This window comes from Melospiza georgiana, chromosome 4 (assembly GCF_028018845.1).
Source record: "Melospiza georgiana isolate bMelGeo1 chromosome 4, bMelGeo1.pri, whole genome shotgun sequence".
In the NCBI taxonomy this organism is placed as follows: Eukaryota; Metazoa; Chordata; class Aves; order Passeriformes; family Passerellidae; genus Melospiza; species Melospiza georgiana.
Window position 1 is genome coordinate 56,929,023 of NC_080433.1, and position 20,352 is coordinate 56,949,374.

Here is a 20,352-nt window from a genome sequence, read left to right on the forward strand (position 1 = left end):
TTTAGAAACAAAGACTTCTTTGTCTTGGAATACCTATAACTTAGTGAAATCCTAACAGTTAACACAGAGAAGTGACTTTTCTAAAATGTAGCCAATTCATGGCTACTCTCTTTTCTCTGCCCCTTCTGTCCAATTTCTTATTGTCCTTACAGATTATGCATGTAAATTCTTTTTATATTGAAGGCAGTCTTTTTGTAGAGAGTTGCAGATTGATGAAGCAATTGCATGCAGCCATCAGTTGCATTAGCTCTGGTCTGCAGGGGTTTTATAGATAGTCTCATTACTTGCCATGTTTATATTTGATGTTTTGGAGGTATTCTACCTGGTGGAGCTAACTGGGTAGGCGTTCTAAGTGCAATGAAGGGTTTCTTCAGAAAGTGGCAGTATGGAAGAAGCCATTCCCTCATACACAGTGTTTTATACCCCTTTTGTTTCTTTGAAAGAGATATCTTAAGAGAAAATTCCTTTTAGTTATGGTTATACCAAAATCTAATCTACCTTCTCAAAGAGACACAAATCAAGACCTCAAGTTTGTCTAACAGTAGTATGGAGAGAATAGTTTGTCTTTGTTCCTGTCACATCTTTTCCAGCTTATGCTTGCAAGAACTGATTTCTCTCCTCCATATCAAAATCACTTGTCACTTCAGCTAGGTTTCAGCAACAGTTTGTGTCTGTTCATACCATCTGGTTTCTTTTTTTTTATTTGCCAAATGATTCTGTGGCAATTCTTTTTTGTTTTGCCTATTTGTGCAAAAGCACAAGAAGTCTAAAGCAATTATACTAGTCTTGCTCTCTTTAACTTTCTTAAGCAGAAATTATTCCTTACTCTCTACAGGCATTTAGGATTGAACTTGGTCAAGTTAAAGTGGCTGACTCTTGCTTGGTCGCTGATATGCTTGTCAGCAAGAGTGGCATATGAAATATTTAAAATCAGCAATTTTAAATCTTTCCATATCTGAATAGTGTAAATTTTAGTTGTGGTTATGGCAAAATAAAGGCTACTTGTGGTTTTCCCTCTGTAATATAGGGGCTGTGTTTGATTGGGGTGTTTCCCACTACTGAGAAAGAATGCCAAAAGTACAGAGAATCAGAACTAATTTTCATAAGCACCATACATATAGTTGTGCTCTCTCCAGCATGTTTTCTACTACATTTTGTAGGAAAATGTGATCAGTGTTCCAATGGGACATCAGATCTTTCTGATAGTGGTTTTCCCCTGATATTCATCTCATATTTTTCTTTAATGATTTCCATCACGTTACTCTTGTTTTTAACCATTTGTATCAGCTTAATTCACTTTCTTTCTTAATGTTTGTGTCTTTATACATGACTGCATCTCTCTTCTGTCATCACTGATTGCAGCCTGCACATATTTATTTGCTAGAGTGCTTTCAATCTATAAGCAATTCTTCCTATCGCCTGTGTAAAATTTGGAATAATTTGTGATTAGTGACTTATATTTTTGCATTTATTAATGACTAAAGCAATTGCAACATGCCTGTCTCTTCATGAATAGAGCCTTTTGGTGACCTGGTAGGGAATGTTGCATTGTTCCATATGCAGATGAATAATTTTTTTGTTTTAGTTTCTGTTGATAAGAACACTAGATCCCATGGCCTTTTTAGATGATATATGGCATATTCTGCATATCCACAGCATCTTTCCATCAGTTCAGTCTCATAAGCAGCTGCCTAAGAAGCAAATGAATTGTATGAATTCGCTTTCCCAGCCCTCCTCATACATGACTGGGGCTTATTAAAAGAAAATTTTTATAAATTAAAACTAGATTTTTGCATTCTATTTAACAATACGAGCAATAAGAAAGAAGGAGAGTCTTTTCTAGATTGACACATCAGTTTCTATTAAGCAAAAATGTCCTGATGGATTTGACAACAGAATAGCAGTCACATCTTTCAGCACATTGTGTGAGCTCCCCAAGTAATCACAGGAGGGTGGGAAACAGTGTATGTGAAGATATTTTGCCAGATGGCTCAGAGAGCTGGACACAGTCATTTATTAAAACTTCGCTTTGGTTCTGACAGAGTACATATCTCCTAGGGCTAGTTTGGACACAATTCCCTTGCTAAATTCAAGTTGTTACCAGACATAATTGTTTATGCTTCTCTCTAAAATATGAGGGTGAAGTTTTGGAGATTAAGCCAAAATTATTTTAAAGTATTGTAGTCATAGACCAGCATATAGCAGGACTAAATACTTTTGGTCTAATATGTAGCAAACAAAAAGAAAAACACTTTTGAAAGCAAGCAGGCATGGACCTGCTAGCGCTGTCTCCGTTGGACTAGATGATGTCCAGAGCTCAATTCCAGCTCCAACCACTCTGTGATTCTGTGATAAATATGAACATTTGTATCTATTTCTTCCATTGCTAGGGGTCTGTAAGTATTGTCCTCAAACAAGTGCTGCTTGCTCTCTAGCAGCACAGTACTGGAAGAGGCCTCCTGGGTGAATCAGGGCTCCTGCTGTTGCATTCCCTGCATGATACTGCCCCTTCCATGAGCTGAGCAAGCTCCATCCTAGAATTAATTGGGTTTTTTTGCCCTGCTGTTTTACCTGGAAATCTCCCTCAAATGTTCATTTCACAGAAACTTGCTTTTAAGCTGAGGCCTAAATTCAATTCTGAACTCTGTTCTTGTGCAAATGCTGTCCTTTACCTGAGCAACACTTCTTCTCCCCTGGTGTTCCGTGGGGGTCTGCATAGGAAACAGTTGGATCTTCTCTCAGTCTTCATTTCATTTTGTTGGATACAAAAACAGTCCAACCCTTCTGTTTGCTTTTGTTGTTCTTGACCATGGGTGATCAGATTTGAACACAGCATTCTTTGAGAAATCCCATTTCTTCTGCAAAAAGGACTCACATGGTGTATCTGAGCCTTAGCTCATCTCACCACATTTCTCTTCCTTGCAGATGCCAGCTGTTCATTTTGAATCATCTTGCAATCTATGAGCACAGATGTTTCCAGCTCAGGAACACTTACTGTCTACCAGAAGACAGTGTTTTGTGATACTGTTTTACTATATTTAAAAGGCATTTCTGTTTACTGGAAATAACTTTTAACTCCTGATGTTAAGGAAAACTTGATATAAAGAGGATTATTGGATGTGTTCAGAAATATTTTCTTTTCCTGTCACTGAAGATGTGCTCATGCCTGTGTCTGTAGCTGTCTTCTATTAGTGGAGTAATTAATATATCTGTCATCCAAACTGCTCTGCATGCTGCTGATTTTAATTACTTTAGTCACTACAATTACATACTCCAGTGAAATTATAGTTGCAATATATTATAGGGAAGCCACCAGCAGGATCTGTACGCCTCATACTTAAAGTGCAAGTGCATAAAAAGATAACAGGATTTAACAGGTAGCCTTTTCAAAGTGCCACAGTCATTCTAGCAATGTTTTCTGTCTCACAGAACAACATTGTGCCTGGCTTTTTGGTTATTAATAAGTGAAGGATGATGACTGCTGAGATAGGACTTGCTTGTTCTGTGTAACTCCCTTCTGGAGCCCTATCTTGCAAGGCTCATGAGTTCAGTGAATAGCAAGTGTCTGTTAATCCTGAAGTAGCCAAGTTATCATGGCAATTTCATCTTTCTAATCAAGTTTAATGACAAACCAAGGGACAGATAGTTTCTTAGAGCAACAGTCAGATTAGCTGCTCCTCACTTCTACAGTGGGCCTGCCTCAGTGCCTTGTGTTTGCTGTGCTGTGTTTTCTGTTTGCCGTAGGCAGTTATCAGTGTGTACAGAAGGGTTTGCAGAATCCAACCTTTAGTGGGTTTGGTTTGTTGTGGTTTGGTTTTTTTTTTCATGTACCTGTTATCTTTAAATTTCTGAGGCTGGAATATTTCAGTGTCAATATGTGACTGCTGGGTGGGTTACAGAATCACAGAATAAGCTGAGTTGTAGGGGACCCACAAGGGTCACTGAGCCCAGCTCTTAGCCCTGCACAGGACATCTCCAAGGATCACAACATGAGATTAAAAATGTGGAAGTCAATTCTCTATAACAATGAGAACAAATACATCACTCAAGTCTGTTAAGCAGCATTTCTCTCTACCTTTTGAATGCATTGTGCCAATTTGCTGGTAGAAAACATGTATAAATTAACTAATGGGTTAAGTTGGGTTTATGGTCCTGTGTGTCTCTGGAACAGGATAAAATTGCTAGAGTGTCTGGTGGATGTGTGTTTAGGTCCAGTATTTTCTTCAGAGGCAAAACACCGTATTTTACTGTAGATCTTTAACTTCAGTCAATCTACTGGTTGATTGCTTGCAAGTCAAATCCATTATTACTTGAATAGCTGTCTTAACCTGTACAGCTGCTACATGCTCATATTAGACAGATGCTTCTCCGTGAAAGCATGAAGAGTAAAGCAGATAGCCCTCAGTTATTACTTACATATTTTGTGAACTATGGAAAAATCCAGGTATTCCAAATTATCTATATATTTATCTATGGAGTAATGACTTGTTTCATTATGTCTCCATCATGTCACTCTTTGAATTAGTTCTCTAATGATACCAGTTGCTGTTTTAGTAGCACTTCCAGAGGTCATTAACACACATTTTAAAGCCTGTATATCAGGTGGAAATTTAAAAATCCATGTGACATGGCAGCATAAGTCCAAAGATAAGAAAGTATTCTGAGTTCATGTACTAATTTTGTGTATGTCATGCTTACTCTAAAGTATCGATCAACCACTTTTCTTCTGCACACTTTTAAGTGTTCAAATATTTAATATTTTCCTTTCTTTTCAACAGATATAAGTTTACCAAAATCAGCAACAATATGCTACACAGCTGCATTGCTCAAAGCCAGAGCTGTCTCTGACAAGTAAGTGCTTAAGAACCACATTCCAGAAAAATTCCTGATTTAATGTAAGATTTTTCTTAGCTGAGCCCACACCCTAACAATCTGCTGATTTGGCAGGAAAATTAAGACCTGCGGTAAATTACTTTATATATAAAAAATAATAATTAATATAAAATTTTTGATAAAATTACTTTATGTGTAAAAAATCTGTAGTGATCTAACATTGCACTTGAGATGCTAAGGAAGAAGAAAAGAAGAGAAATTGCATAAATTCAGTTCTTGTTTCAGTTTTATAAATACTGTCTGGGTGAGCTTTGGCTTCCTAGATAGTATGGTGAAGATGCAACTGAAAAGGGTTGTGTGGCTGAACCTCTTCAACTTTGTGTAAACTTGACGCAAAAAGGTAAAAACTAAATGTGGATGCACTGGTAACAATGTCATTTTACAAGTGCTGTCAGCAGAGTGCTCATCTAATTAAATAGCAGCAGGTGGATTTAGCGTTATTATATCAGGGATTCTGAGAGGTAGATAATGTTCATATTTTTAGAGACACAAATATCTGTTCATTCCTTTTATGTTTTTCACTTGGGTCTCAACCTTCCAAGGTGCTGAGCACATCTATTTGATGCCTGTGGACTTGGGAGCACCGGCCCACTCTGAAAGGGTGCTCAGCTCCTCGTGAGATGGAGCTCAAAACCCCCCATTCTGCTCTCAGATGCCTGCACACAAATCTCAGGCAGAGTTGTGTCTGTGCACCTGAGGGTCGAATGCCCCCCTAAAGTTGAAAAGCAAGTGGAGTGGAAAGCCATTTTCTTGACTGACATCCTGACAGTTTTTGCTTTTAAAGTGTATGTACACATCAAGTTCTAAGTAATTTTCTTTCATTCTTTTTATCCTGTAGATCGCCAGTACCTACTGCAACATCTTTCCTCCCTACACAGCGACTCCAGCTTGGGAGGGCAGGGCTAAGGTTGTCACAGCTTTCCCTGTGGTGTCTGCCTGCCAAGTACAGCTCTGGAGTTAGCCGTGGGGTGTGAGGTGAGAAAGAGATTGCATGGTCTGGTTTTTTATTCACTGGGGCAGATGATTTGCCCACAGTTTGGGCATGCTACCCTCAATGGTGCTGCAGCCAGTAGACCACCTGCTACTGCTGCTGCATCGTGCTTCCATCTCAACCTGACCCAGGGGCATTGGGTTGGGAACCTTCCTAAAACTTCCCCAAACCTGTTTTTAATATAAACCCTCCAACAATAATTTGGCATTGGTTTTTTGGGGGTTTTTTGGTCTTGTTATTTTTTCTTTTCTTTTCTTTTTTTTTTCCCCTGCAATTTCAGCTTTGAGTATGCCCCTAGCAAGGTACCTAGAGCAAACTTAGGTTAGTGACAGAGAAGGGACTGTTTGAACTGACTGTCTGCCATGATTAGATACAAACATGCTTTCCGCTTCTGCTGGGATTTTTATTGGCCTTGATGTAATAGATCACTCAGAGTTTCCACTTGCTATGGAAGTTTGGAGAGCATAGGAAAATTACTCAGTTTGGTTACATGGGCCCATGTTCTAGATTCCTTTTCTGACTTTTTCTTACTAGCATTTCTGACCTAATGTGTTTGTTTCTTTGCTTTTGTAGATTTTCTCCAGAGGCTGCTTCAAGGCGAGGGCTGAGCACTGCAGAGATGAATGCAGTAGAAGCTATTCACAGAGCAGTAGAATTTAATCCACATGTGCCAAAAGTGAGTATTGAGAAAACATTGTTGTAGCTCTGACCCTGCTGAGGATATAACTCCTGATTTTTGTGTTAGTGTAATGAGTGATGTTGTGGAAGAGAGAGCAAACAATGAAAAGGGGAAAAAGCTGATAGTATGCACAGTTTTTTGGTTTGCAATCTCATATTCAGGACTGTGCAGCTTGAAATTTCAACTGATGTGGATTTCACCAAATGCTGACCTGGAAGCAGATGATGCATAAAGATAGATTATTATTCACAAAATAGTCATTAAAGATCTTCAAGTTCAAAGTAGCATATTTTATTTGTTTTGATGATTATATGTAAGAAAGTGTTTTTGGCATGCTGTACAAAAGAGCCTATCTTTGGAGTTCATGGTGTACTTCATATAAGTTGCATTAGTAATCCCTTATGCAGCGACCTGTCATTAAATTCTGAGGATGCAAAGCTCAGAGGGGAAGAATTGCTGAGAACTGCAAAGTAAAAAAAGCAGATTTGTGTTCTAATTCCCATACCTGCTCTCTGGGGTTTGTATCTCAGCAGTGAGAATGTTGCCAAGAGGTTGCTGAAGGCTAAAGGCAGATTTTTTTGCCAGTTGGACCTTTTTGGCCTCTGAACTTCACCCTACAAGCCTTTGGGCTAGCATTGCCCTTGGAAAGTGAGCAGTGGAAAACTGGGATATGTTAATGGAGGGAGCCTTATCATTAGGTAGGAGCCTTGTCATTAGGTACAGTTGAGCACCAGGTCTGGTCAAGACAAACCCAAACCCTCTTTGTATGTACACATGGGTTGCAGAAAGTTAATTCTCATACACTGCAGGAATTAAATGTTTTCTCTGTGACCTGTGACCAAATGTAGCATTACATTTGTCTGTAATGCTAACCACTAAATAGCTGTCTGAAAATTAGGCTGTTGTCTTAATAAAATCATCTAGATTCCCTCTACAGGCAGTGGAAAGAATGAACTGCCTTAGACAGACTTTTCCTCCTCAGTGTTTCTACAGTGAATATGAAAGGAGCAACTCTTTTCCAGTAAAAGCCTGATTTTTAGACAACAAAGTTTACATGAGAATGAGTCCTTTTGTAATATTAGCTGAGCTTCTACTTTTGTGCCATACCATAAAAGGAATATCTTAGATGAAGCTTGATTCCAGAACTTCTCTGTTTACTTTCATCCATCCCAATGGTTCTTGCAACAACACAACCATTGGTGTTTCCCTTCTGCCCAGTTGCCAGTTTAACTCTCTAGTGCAGTCCTGCTCTGGGTAAACCTTTCTAAATGTTTTGCTGAGGCCCAGCTGGAGATCTTGCCAAGTTAAAATACCAGTTTAGCCTGTCATAAGCAATCCCTGGGAGCCAGTTCCATTTTCCTCACTTATCTCCGTGCTATTGATAAATGTTTCCATCACAGTCTCTTTAAGTTCATGTTGTTAATTGATTCCCTCTAATTTTCAAAGTCTGACACTCTGAAATTGAAAACCTTTGGGAAACATAAAATTACCAGGATGACAAGGTAGGATGATAGGAGCCAGACTCCAGAGGTTCTTTTAGTTCAGATTTTAACATTAAAACAGAACATCCTGATACAGATTAATATACAGCTGATTTCACACTTATCCTGCTGCTATTACCTAAAGGATATTAAGGTATGAAACTTCATTTTTGGTTATAATTTTATGCAGTGTGTGGATATTACACCTCAGCTTCCATCAGTTGTAATTGATGTCATATCCCAGTTGTTTTTAATGAAATGGGGTTAAGTTTTAGCAAGCAGCATCACAAGAAGTCTAACAGGGCCACAAAACAAATGTGTGTTCAGTGCTTCTCTCGAATCTAAATATTAGTGAGTCTTTTGTTCAGAGCAAGGAAGACATAAACTACAAAATGTGACAAATTGTTTAACATACTACACAAAAACTTAGGAGTTAAACAGAGAGGGTTGTCTTGCCACTGAAACTGTTATTCCAGAGGGGTTTTTATGTTCATATTATATCATGAGGAGTGTATAATTTGTGGAGTGGTTGGGGGAAAAGGTATGTGTATACACAGACACACAATTTCATCAATATTATTTATATGTGTTTGGGGCTTCCCTACTTGTATGTAACAGGACTATAAAAAGCTAATGCTGATAAGCTGTCTCTTGGACATTTATCAGTTGTGGAACACCCTGCACTGATTTGCAGAGCTCTCTCCCTTCATTCAAACTCCTCCTGAAAAGCACTCCCTTCCTTTCTGTGATGTATGGGACTAGAGGTATTCATTAAAGAGAAAACAGATGATGGTCCATATATCTGATTGTTATAAGTGAGCCAAAAGTACGTCCTGCACACAGTTGTATGGTTTGTATGTAAGCCAGGAGCTGAGTTGATTTGAAGAGAGTCTCTGCTGGAGTATGCTGCATTTCAATCAGGCAAATTAAATATTGATATTACTTTAAGAAATGCCAATTTTGTCTATAAGCAACCTCTTAAAAGGGTGTAACAAACCATTGATTTAAACACTTTTGAAGATTGATCTGTTCTCTGCTGCATCCCTTCTCAATTTTTTTCTTATTTATTTTGATTTTCTTAGTAAGAGCTGTGTCTGTCCGTATGCTTGTGTGGTTTCTAGTAAGTTGTAGTTGCTAATAGAAACAAATAATGCAAACAAATTCATAGACCAGATGGGAAATTAATCTGTTCCACACACCCCATGATATTACAGAGAAACTATTTGAGATATGTTTGAGAGAGTTTTTAACTCTTCAGTGAGACACTGATTTGTTGTTTTATTTCCAGCAGAAAGGGCAAACCTCTTAATTACAACCAATTCAATGAGAATGTGAAAGGTGACCTGAAAGTGGCTTCACTAGGCATGTAGAAACCAGTATTTCTTAAGGCTGTGCTGTTCATCCCACTGGGAAGATGAGAGTTCCTGTCCAGGCAGTGTTAAATTCTCATATTCTGGCCTGGAAGGATGCTGTCACAGGTGCAGCAGTGCCTATTGCCTGTTTGCAACCTGAGCTGTAATTTCAGTCAGATTGAACAATTGAGGAAAAGGAGAAACCTGCCTGAGTTAGGTTGATTTATTTTATAAAAGGTCATTGGAGTAATATGGAATGCTAAAAGCATTCTCAGCAGGAGAGCATTAGGAGCCAGAGAGCTGTCAATATTGTGAAATAGATAATGTATGCTCAATTGATTTAAGCAAGAGAAGTGTAAATTCCACCCTGTTGCACTTCATGTGTACAAGGTCCATTGTCATTCTCCAAATGCTCATTAAAACACATTCCTGTACAGGCACAGAATGGCTGTAGCTGAGATGTATCTATCAGAAAATGTCACCTAACTGGCCCAGAAGCCCTCTATAGAAGCACATGAAAACTACTGTTACACTGTAACTCCTAAATATAGGTCTTTGACAAAAAAAGATTAGATTAGAGGGAGAGAAGAGAGGGATCTGAAAAAGCAAAAAAAAAAAAGACAATCCAAAAAATAATCCAAGCCAGAACAATGCAGTGGCAAAGGGCTAATTGAGCTATCTCATGATGGCAGAAATCATTGTGCAACTCCAGTATTTGCTTCCAACGTCATTGAGGCTGGCTCATAGAATCAGCAAATCAAAGAAAATGCCAGGGTTGGAAGGGGCACACAAGGATCATCAAGGCCACTTCCTGGCCCTGCACAGCACCATCCCCAAGAGTCACACCCTGTGCCCAAGAGCTTTGTCCAAAGCTTATTCTGTCAGGCTGGTGCTGTGACCACTTCCCTGAGGAGCCCGTTCCAGAGCCCAGCAACCCTGTCACTGGCCACAAGAGTGAAGAGATCATTCTGGCAGAAATTCTCTAGGCTATTTGTTTCTGAGCTGGAACATTTTTTAAAGGAACCTGATAAGCCCAGATGGTGATGGCATTTTATTTCTTGTTCTAGTTAAACTTCTTCAATTGTTCCTGAAAAAAAATGCAGTTGGAGATGTGTTGGTCTTACCATCTAATTTTCCTCCATGAGTACCTAGCTCTCAGCTAGTTTCTTATTTAGCCTGTTGTTTGATTCTCCCTCTGAAGTGGAACCATGCTTGGGTTCAGAGTTCTGTCAGGATGAGAGAGGGCTCCCCTCTTCCCTGTTTTTTCAAAGAATTGATAAGATATTGAAGTTTTATTACTTAAATTATGAAGGTTGTGGTTCAATCTGGTGGATGCTAGTGTATCAGGAGCTAAAGTTACCAAGGAGTCTGTCAAGAGATGTAGGTTACTAGTATGAATTTTAGGGGTATGATTGGATTTTGTGTCCCTGTTAGTGCTGTGACAGCAAGGGCAGTGTTCTGGAATAAGGGTTTTGGAAATGTAGAGATATAAAGTCTTTGGTGGCTCAGGAGAAGACTGCACTTGTCTAGCCTTTGATGAAGTGCAACAGCAGCCTCTTGGGAGCTACAGTCAGATGTCTTTGGCTGATTTTTTCCAAGAGCCGGAGATGTTTGTTGCATGCAGAAGTCCATCAAGACTGCAGTTCACACATCGTATGGCCAGCATGAGGACTGCAGCTCATTGGATGGTTTTTAAGGTTTTTGGTTTTATTTTTTTTTATTATTTCGTTCATTTGACTGGAATTTGTCTCCTTGTCCAGTACAGAATGTTTCAGGGGGACTGTGTTGGTTTCACAGACAACCTGCTAGAAACCCAGCACATTGTTGGGGCTCCATCCTGCCTCTGAAAGATCCAGGACCAGCAGCCTGCAGTTGCCAAAAAGGGGGCTGCCCTTGGTGTCCCTAGGTAGACCCTTAGCCCTGCCAGCAAATGAACAAATGCCCTTGAAACTCTCCTTGAAAATACAACAGTGCACCAATGGATATGATGTTCATGGATATCAAGACCATTCTAATTTTCATGGACAGTCATATCTCTCCTTCCACAATAATCAAGCCCTGCTTACAGCTAGGCAGCTTTTTACTTTACTTTACTTTACTAATGTTCAGAGGACTTGAGTAGATGGAGGCCTTCAAGTGCTGTCTCCCAAAACCATTTCTTTGAATTTCTTTGCTTGATAAATTTGATCTTTTTTGTTTTGGAAAGTGCCTGATGAGAATTGTACAAAGTGTTCCAGACAGGGTCTCTCTGGGGCTGTGTACAGTCAGTGTTCCTGCTGGAAATGCCTCCAGAATAAATTATTTGACAGTTTGTATGCCCAAAAGGTGTGGCTGACATTTATGTGTCAAATAAAAACATTTATGAGTCACAAATGAGTCTTGAGCCACCTATCAACTTTGCGTGAGGGTCTTATTGAATATCACCAAACCAGGTTATGGACTTTTGTTTGGGAAGGTAGCTGTGATACAGTAACGAGGGAGGAGGGGTTCACATTTTTGATCTGAGGCACTTCTAAAAATAATTTCTTTCTGAAACTGAGAAAAATGCAGGCTGAAAAGTCAAGTTAACTGAGTGAGGACTAAGCTTGATTGCAAGTGTGAAGATATGTCCTTCCATCTGATATTTCCACTTGATTTCTTTTTAATTGCTGATAACAAGTAATACATAAGAATCAAAACACGTTTTCTTTTAGCGCTCCTAGAAATACAACATTCCTTCCTGGATTTTCTTTCCCTACTAATAGTGATGTTATTGGGTTTACGTTTTTTTCCTTTGGTTGAAACGTTTGAATATTGAGAACTTATTTTCTCATTCAATTTTGCAGAAAATACGGAAATAAGAGTTAATGTTCTAAATTAATAAAACAGGTAGAAACCTGCAGCTCTTGCAGCTGTATTCCATTCTGCTCAACAGGTATAATGTGGGTTTTTAAAAGGGTGAGGCATTCATTAGGGCAGTGAATGTTTGCTGTATTAGTGTCAGCCTGGCAGCTCCCTCCCTCTTGTCAGATCTTTGTTCTGTTCTCCCTATCACCCTTAATCCCCTGGACTGCCTACTGAATGGCAACTTCCTCCATTAATCCACCTGCTCTGCAGCTCCCTCAGATTTTTCTGAAAGGCTTTAGGCAAAATCCAGTATCATATTCAACTACTCCCACTGCTGATTCAGTTTCTCCACTTTTGATTGTTACCCACATCAGAAACATGTGATTTCTCTTTGAGGTATTTCTTTATTCCCCAGGATTGACAGTTCTCTGTTTTGACCGTGATTTCTCCATTTCTTTTACCTGCATGACAGCTCCATCAGACAAAGGGGTGACACTCTCTAGGACATCCTCCATGAAATCGTGCAGTTGGTTCTCATTTCCCTCTGCCCTTTTCCTTTCTACTAGGCTGACTTTAAATCCTCATTCCTTTCTTTTGCTTTCTTTTCTGCACCAGCACATCCTGTTCACAAAAGCCAGCATTTATCAGGGGTTGGGCAAGGCTGCCACCACCCATGGTCCTTTTTGCCTCCAGTGCCAGGCTGCTCCTCATGGGTGCCTGCAGTAGGAGGTTGTCACTCCCTGTCCTGCAGTCCTCCCCCTTCCAGACCAGGCTGCAGCACAGGGTGAAATGGAGGGGCTGCACACTCCCTCCTTCATTCCAGTGAGCAGCCACACCTTGCCTTTCCCAGCCCTGTGCTAGGGCTGACTCACCTGCTGCCTTTTGTGCTAACTTGAACAGTCTGGCAGGGAGAAGGTTTGGTCTTGGGCATCCTGGAAGAGAGTGACAGTTTCCCTGTGCTGTGGAAGAGCAGTCAGAACACAGCTGGGAAATGTTTCACTCCTCTGGAGAACTGACCCACAGGAGCTGATTCAGCAGCTTGTTTTCTGTCTGTTACTCCTTTTCTGTAAAGGGTGCCAGCAAGGGTACGCTTTACAGGAAAGGATTCATCTTTACCCTCTGCTGTTTCTTGCCCCTCCAGTGGCTGGAACGCAGTAACACCAGTGGTGTCTGCTGAGCTGTGTGAGTTGTCTGTCTAGTTACCTGTTAGTCTAGGTCATGGATTGAGGAGAGACAAAAATCACCTGCTTGAATAATGTCTGAGACCTCTGTCTTCTCCTGTGTCATGAACCCTCTGTATGTTTCATCTGGTTCTGTTTCTGGTGGGAGGAGCCAGTTATGGGGAAATTTTCTGTGGAAATTGCTTGTGGGTTTGGTCAGTGGTCCTTCTCTTTTTAATGACACGTTCAACAACTGTTACAAGTAGCAAGCTCAAAGGTCCTGTACTTTTTCCCCCACCTCACCCCCAGAAATCAGGCACTTGTTACGTTTTGTAACATTTTTACCTTGTAACTCGTTCTGAGCTACTTAGGTGGCTGCCAAGCTTGCATGTTCATAGACCTCACAACCAGTTAGTTAATGGTGATGCAGTAAATGCAGCAACCTGTGTGCAAACTAGGAGTGCCATGTGTTTCCTTATAGAAATACTTTGTGCATCAAAATGCTTACAGTCTTCTTCATTTTATTATAAACACTTTTAATTAAAAAGCTCTTGTAATTAAATTCCATTTTCTGCTTTGAGACCTTTTTTTCATCTCCTTCAATAAGAGAGATGTTTAATTTTGAATTTCTGTGTAGTCCCAATACCAGTGCTGTAGAGCAGAACCATCTGACAGCATATCTTAGTCTTTGGGAATAATTCAATAGCTCTCTTCAAGTGCAGTTGGTGATGTTACACATTTGATGAATCTTGTGAGAGAAAGTACTTCAGGGAAATAGACCTTTCAGTGTGCATTATAGAATTGCAATCAGCTTTCTGTGCTTTTTTTTTTTTTTTTTTTGTATTACCTCTGCAATAATTGTGCTCTACTTTTTCATTTCAGTATCTACTAGAAATGAAAAGCCTAATTCTGCCCCCTGAACATATTCTGAAGAGAGGGGACAGTGAAGCAATAGCATATGCTTTCTTTCATCTTCAACACTGGAAAAGAGTAGAGGGGGCATTGAACCTCTTACACTGTACATGGGAAGGCAGTAAGTAATCCTCTTTCTTACAAAGGAACTAATAAAATATTTTTATTGAATTTCATGAAAAAGTAATAGTTTTTGTCAAGTATAATATGTGAGAATTTTGACACTTGTTACATCCTCACCAGCGTTGAACTATTTGAAATTTGAACTGAAAACATGAACTTCATTTAATGAGTAAAAGGGGTTTAAAGTCTTGTGTTTGCTGTTTAATACTGAACAAAATTTCCTAACTTCTTTGACACATATTTTCCTGCTCATGGATAAGGAGATAATAATTTAACTTACTTCATTCCAGAGGTTTGTTTGTCATTATTGGAATGAATGGTTTCAAACTGAGAGTATATTCAGATTGGACATAAACAAAAAATATTTTGCAATAAGAGTGGCGAGGCACTGGAACAGGTTGCCCAGAGAAGCTGTGGGTGTGCCATTCCTCCAAGTGTTCAAGACTGGGTTGGATGGGGCTTCAGGCAACTTGCTCTAGTGAAAGGTGTCCCTGTTCATGGCAGTGGAGTTGGAACTAGATTATCTTTAAAGGTCTCTTCCAACTCACACCATTTTGTGATTCTGTGAATGCTTTGATATTTGGGAATTGCGAGTGTGCCTTATAGACAGGTATATACCAATGTGGAATCTAAAGCAATGCTGTATTTTTATGACTTTTTTTAAACTGGTAAACTGGAGTGAATTCAGTGAGGGATTGCTGGGATGCATGGGGGACTGGAATATGTGATATAGGACAAAATGCTGAGGAAGCTGGTTTTGTTCAACTTGGAGAAGTCTTATGGTGGGTGAAGAGATGATCCAGTTGCTGTCTTCCACCAACCAGCAGAGAGATGATATGGATGAGTGAGTCACAGTCTTCACAGAACAGGCCAGGGTAAAGACAGGAAGCAATATACACAAGTTCAAGCCAGATAAATTTAATCCAGACCTAAGAATCATATTCTCAGAGTGAGAGGGGTGTGGGGGATCTCCTGCCCCAGGCATACTCAGAGCTCTGCTTGACATAGTTCTGAGCAATCCAATGTAACTTGGAAATGACCCTGCTTTGAGTGGGAGGTTGGAGTATATGACTTCCAAAGGTCATATACTAACCTTCTAATATATCTTATCCTGTCTTTGAGATGTGTTTTTATCAAGTTTCCGAAAATTTTAACATACAAATTATAATTCTTGGCTTTTTTTTTCTGATTTAGTGTATTCTAGTTCCCCATTTCTGCTCTGCTTGATTCTGTTCTTTTTCATCCTCTGCATATGTTATTACACCAACTTGTTTGTATGGGTGTGTTTTGCCATTTTTTGTCCTCATTTAGCTTTGATAGAAAAGATTTTTTTTACCATGATAAGTCCTATAGAAATGCACTTAATATCTCCAGTGTGGAAGTGACTTACTATCTCAGTTACAGTATGAAATGACCTTAACTTGCTTAATTTGCTTTGTAGGCTCCCTGAGGGTGCACTGGTTTTTTATTTTCAGGTGTATAGAACACCTTGCTCAGTAACCCATACCAGTGCTGCCTGGGGTTTGCTCTGCTGCATTGTTCTCTGTCAGATCTGCTCTTCTCCCATTATTTCTCCCAGTCTGTTATTTTCTCTGTTACAGGTTCATTCCCAATGGCTTTTTTTTAAGTGATTTGCTTTTAAGCAGTGTTCCTTCTCTTCTGGATTGTGGCAGAAGTCCTTTAGCTCAGGGTTCATTATTCCATCAGTAAAAGCAGTGTTTTGCAGGGAATCCTGAGCAGATCTTCTTTTGCTCTGTCAGGCTGGGGAGCCCCTGAAGGGCTTTGTACCAGGACCAGTTTTGGCACAGGACTCTGGCTGCCCTGCAGTCCTCCTGTGTCACCTGTGCCTGATGGCAGCATAGGGAATTCTCATCTAACTACACTTCCCTTCTTATTATCTCCACATTCAGCAATCTGAACATGTAATTCATTAGCTGTATAATAGCCTGTAAATATGTAAATTAATATCATTGCATAACTTCTGCAGAAAAATCCATGATTCATTTTGTGCACGAGTCCTCAAAATTTTTGTTCAAATTTTGCTCACATGTGAAGACAACCAGGGGTTTTAATGGTTTCACAGTGTCTGATCCAATAATGTTTGGTTCATATCTTGGCATCTTTGCATAACTAAGTGAAAACCAGTGAAGACATGGCAGAGAAGTTAAATGTAATTATATTGGTTTTAACCAACAGTCTACATATAATCCATGGTCAGTTGTCCTTGCTTTCTTTCTGTGTGTTTGTAGGTATTTTATTTGTAGTACAACTATAAAAGCCCAAGTGCCCCACCACTGTGTTTGGGCCAGGTTGTCTGTACAGGAGGTCTGTAGTTTCAAGTGTAACCAAGTTTCTGAAGTGTCTGGGGTGATGGTTTGTCACTATTGGTTTCTAAATTTGTGTCAAAATTCCTACTGTTTGCATGAGGAAAAGAAACCTAGGGGTTCCCAAATGCTCCAGTAGCTCTTGCAGCTGCTGTACATGGTGAGTGGCAAACGTGCTCTGTGCTACCTGAGTCAATTAATGTAAAATAAGGTCAGATAATACCATAAGAGTGAGGCAGAGAAGTACCCACATAGACACAAACTGATCCAGATGAACCAGAGCACTTCCTTCCATGGCTGATAACATTGCTGATTAAAGCTGTTTTGTTGTAAGTATCCCATAGGTGGTCTCACGTCAAGCACGATTGCTTAAATTGAGTAACATCTATTCAGACATTTTTCACTTGCTTTGTAAAAGCAACATATCCACCTCATGTTTTGTTTTTATTAAAATCTTGATACTACTGTGGCTTAGGGTAAAGCAGAAGAGGCTTGATTGTCTGTTTCAATGTTAAGCCAAATTGGAAGGAAAAACTTGTGTCAGGGATTTTGAAGAAATGAGCATTGAACACGTTCCACGTATGTTTTTGTACAGACACTCAAGTTTGTTGTGTGTTAAGATCATACACTGCTTGGATATTGTATTTGTACTTGGCTTTTTGGGTTGCTATGGAGAGGGCTGGTTAATGCTGGAAGAGCATTACAGCCCAGGTTGGTTTACAATCTTTTAGGATCTCTGCCTTCTTTACTATTGCTTTAAATGCAGCAATCAAGAAAAAATACAGTAATATAGTTTCACAAAAAACCACAGCTAACATAATTTCAAATCCAGTGTGCACAGCTGAAAATACTGGGGGACTGTGTATTTAAACAAATCCTTAAGTTGCCTTGTGAGCCAGAGATAATTGAGTGTTACTGTGTGGCAGTGGGCTGTACCTAACAACTTCAGTGTACAGTGCTGCTAGGACATCTGTGGGGGAAAATCCTGCTTCAGTGACTGATGTTCATAGGAGTAGTGAGAATAACATGTTGATGATATTTTAACAGTGAAAATAATATACAGGATAATGGAAAAGGATGCCTTGATGCAAAGCTATATTTCAGCCAAGTATTCTGATGTTTTCATAAACCACACTCAGATGGCCTATGACATCAGCACTGTCAAGATTTAGTAATCCATTTCCCTCTGTTATTATTTTCAATTTTAAAAATTCGTAAGATTAAGTATTATTTAATCCATGACCTGAAGATTTATATTGGAAACCTGACTTGATCTGCTGCATTTAGAAAGAATGCATAAGAGGAAACTGGGTTTAATAATTTAGTATTAATCTTTGATTGCCAAATAGAAAATGAAAACATGACTGTGTTGGAAGACTGGTCCTCAGAGCTCATGTCATCAGTGTTACCTGGCTTGCTGGAGTGTGATGGAAAAAGAGTAGTGTATTTTTTCCATGAAAAACCTATTATTCTTGGTGCACAGGGACTGTGAGTACTGGTCTGCATTTACAGGCTTGGCTGTTCATTTTTGTAGGCTATACCTGTTATATCAGATACACTTCTTTCCCCTGAAATTTAAAAATACTGCAACCTTAAAAGCCTAAGACAAAATGTGCAAATTTGGCTATGGAATTGGAAGCATAATGGGCTTTGATTATGCAAACATTTTTGTATGTTCTTGTAATGTGGTCTCACCTGACATTCATGAACATTGTCTCAAGAATAAAAATAAACGTAGGAGTTTTTGTGACTAAAAGCTCAATGTGGATTTCTATTTTGGCATTTCATTAATCAATTGATATGCTGTTTGCAACTATAAGTGTTTTTTCTATGTTTGTTTTTCAGAATTACAAGTATTCTTAAGTATGGCTGCCACACTCACAGCAACTTATGCACTGTGTTTTCTTTTCAGCTTTCAGAATGATCCCCTATCCACTGGAAAAAGGACATCTTTTCTACCCTTACCCTATTTGTACAGAAACTGCAGATAGAGAACTACTACCATGTATGTTCAACGTTTTTCTTCTTATGATTGACACCTAAGAATTGTTTACCTGAGTCTTGCAGCACCGGTCTCCTTTGAAGCCTTTTGAATTGAGAACACTGGATTAGAATAACCAGATTGACAGTGAGCCTCTGGAGCTCCTGTGATGGTTCAAGAGGCACGTCCTCAGCATGGTTCATAACAATTAGCTGTACTTATTATTTTTGACAGCTTACAGACAGGGGGAGAGATTACTAAAGAGATCCAAATCACTTAGATCTTGCTGTTCTCTCTTGCCAAGACACTGATCTTTCATCTGGGTTAACATCCCCTCAAACCAAAAGCACAATGTCACAGCCTTGTTAATCCTTGGTAGACACATGAGCTACTTGAATTCTGAGGCAGGATCCAACTTGCTTGAGGACAGCTGGATCATTCCTGCAGCCAGTACTCATGGCAGGCTGTGCTTACATTTTCCAAAAAGCAGTTTAAATAGCAAGAAAGGGTTTTCTTCATGTTATGGCGTGTGCACTGTTAGGAAGAGATTGATGTGAAGTCAGTCACTTTGATGTGCGTTTGTAGCGTGTGCTAGGAAGGTGCCAGCAGTGTTCCCAGATACAGATATAAAGAGAGATCCAGCCCCCAAGAAGCATTACAGTCCAAGCTAATGAGACTCATTGCAGTGCATGCAGTGAAGCACAGGAATGCAGAGGGAGAGCCAAAGCAGCCAATCTTGCAGTTACACTTCATTCCCACATGTTCTCTCTGTGGGACTTTGTGTGAGCACGAGCGGAACACGCACAAGTTTGCAGGGTCAGGGCAGAGGAGGGAAATAAAAGTTGATCCAAGGAAGAAGATTCTTCTCTCACCTTCTTAAATAAAGAAAAATTTGTTCTGGAGCAAGTAAAATGAAGCCTGCTTCTGCTGGGAAGGCTGATTTTGAGGGCATTTGCATCCTTTATAGTCTTTCATTCAGAATCTTTCTGGTTTGGGCTGAAAAAGATCTTACCTCTTTTTGTAAGCCTACATGAGTAAACATTAGGTGAGAATAATACAGCGAAAATCCACTCACTGCAAGTCTCTCCTTCACAGCACATTCCTGCTGATATAACGCAGAAATCCTTGGCAACTGGCAGTATCTCCCACCCCATTATAATCATCCTAATTATAACAACACCTCTCAGAGTGCTCTGCTTGCTGTACTCAGAGGGATGCTGAGCTGGGGAGGGTGGAGCGTCAGGAGATTTAGGAATGACAAAGTCATGCAGAATAGCTCAGCATTCTCTTTTTAGATGCAAAGCTAATTGTTCTTGTCAAATGTTACAAGCTAACAGTGGGACTCCTTAACAGCATATGCAGGCAGTGTGTTCTGCTCTGGCAGCTATGGGAAATGCCTTTCACTGCAAAATCTCCTGGGTTAGAGGAGGGAAGGGTTTAGAATGCCTGACAGACACAGGTGGGTTAGAGGGGTTTTGCATACCTGTCCACACCCTTTAATTGTGCATGTTTTGTGGGAGAGACAGCTGGAATTATGTCAGAACACAACAATCTCATAGGCTCTCCAAATTAAAAATATCAATTACAAAACTTTTGCCCTGACTGGTTAACAGAGTGGGACAGCAGGGTT

At 39.7% G+C, this 20,352-nt stretch overlaps 1 protein-coding gene across 1 annotated transcript in view; it reads left to right on the forward strand.

The window, feature by feature from the left end:
- Positions 1 to 20,352, forward strand: part of ST7 (suppression of tumorigenicity 7) — a 136,005-nt gene that overhangs the window by 111,697 nt on the left and 3,956 nt on the right. The window contains exons 11-14 of the mRNA XM_058022524.1: positions 4,779 to 4,851; positions 6,458 to 6,560; positions 14,265 to 14,415; positions 18,654 to 18,746. Coding sequence (XP_057878507.1) covers positions 4,779 to 4,851; positions 6,458 to 6,560; positions 14,265 to 14,415; positions 18,654 to 18,746 — 420 coding nt within the window. The remainder of the gene's footprint in view (positions 1 to 4,778; positions 4,852 to 6,457; positions 6,561 to 14,264; positions 14,416 to 18,653; positions 18,747 to 20,352) is intronic.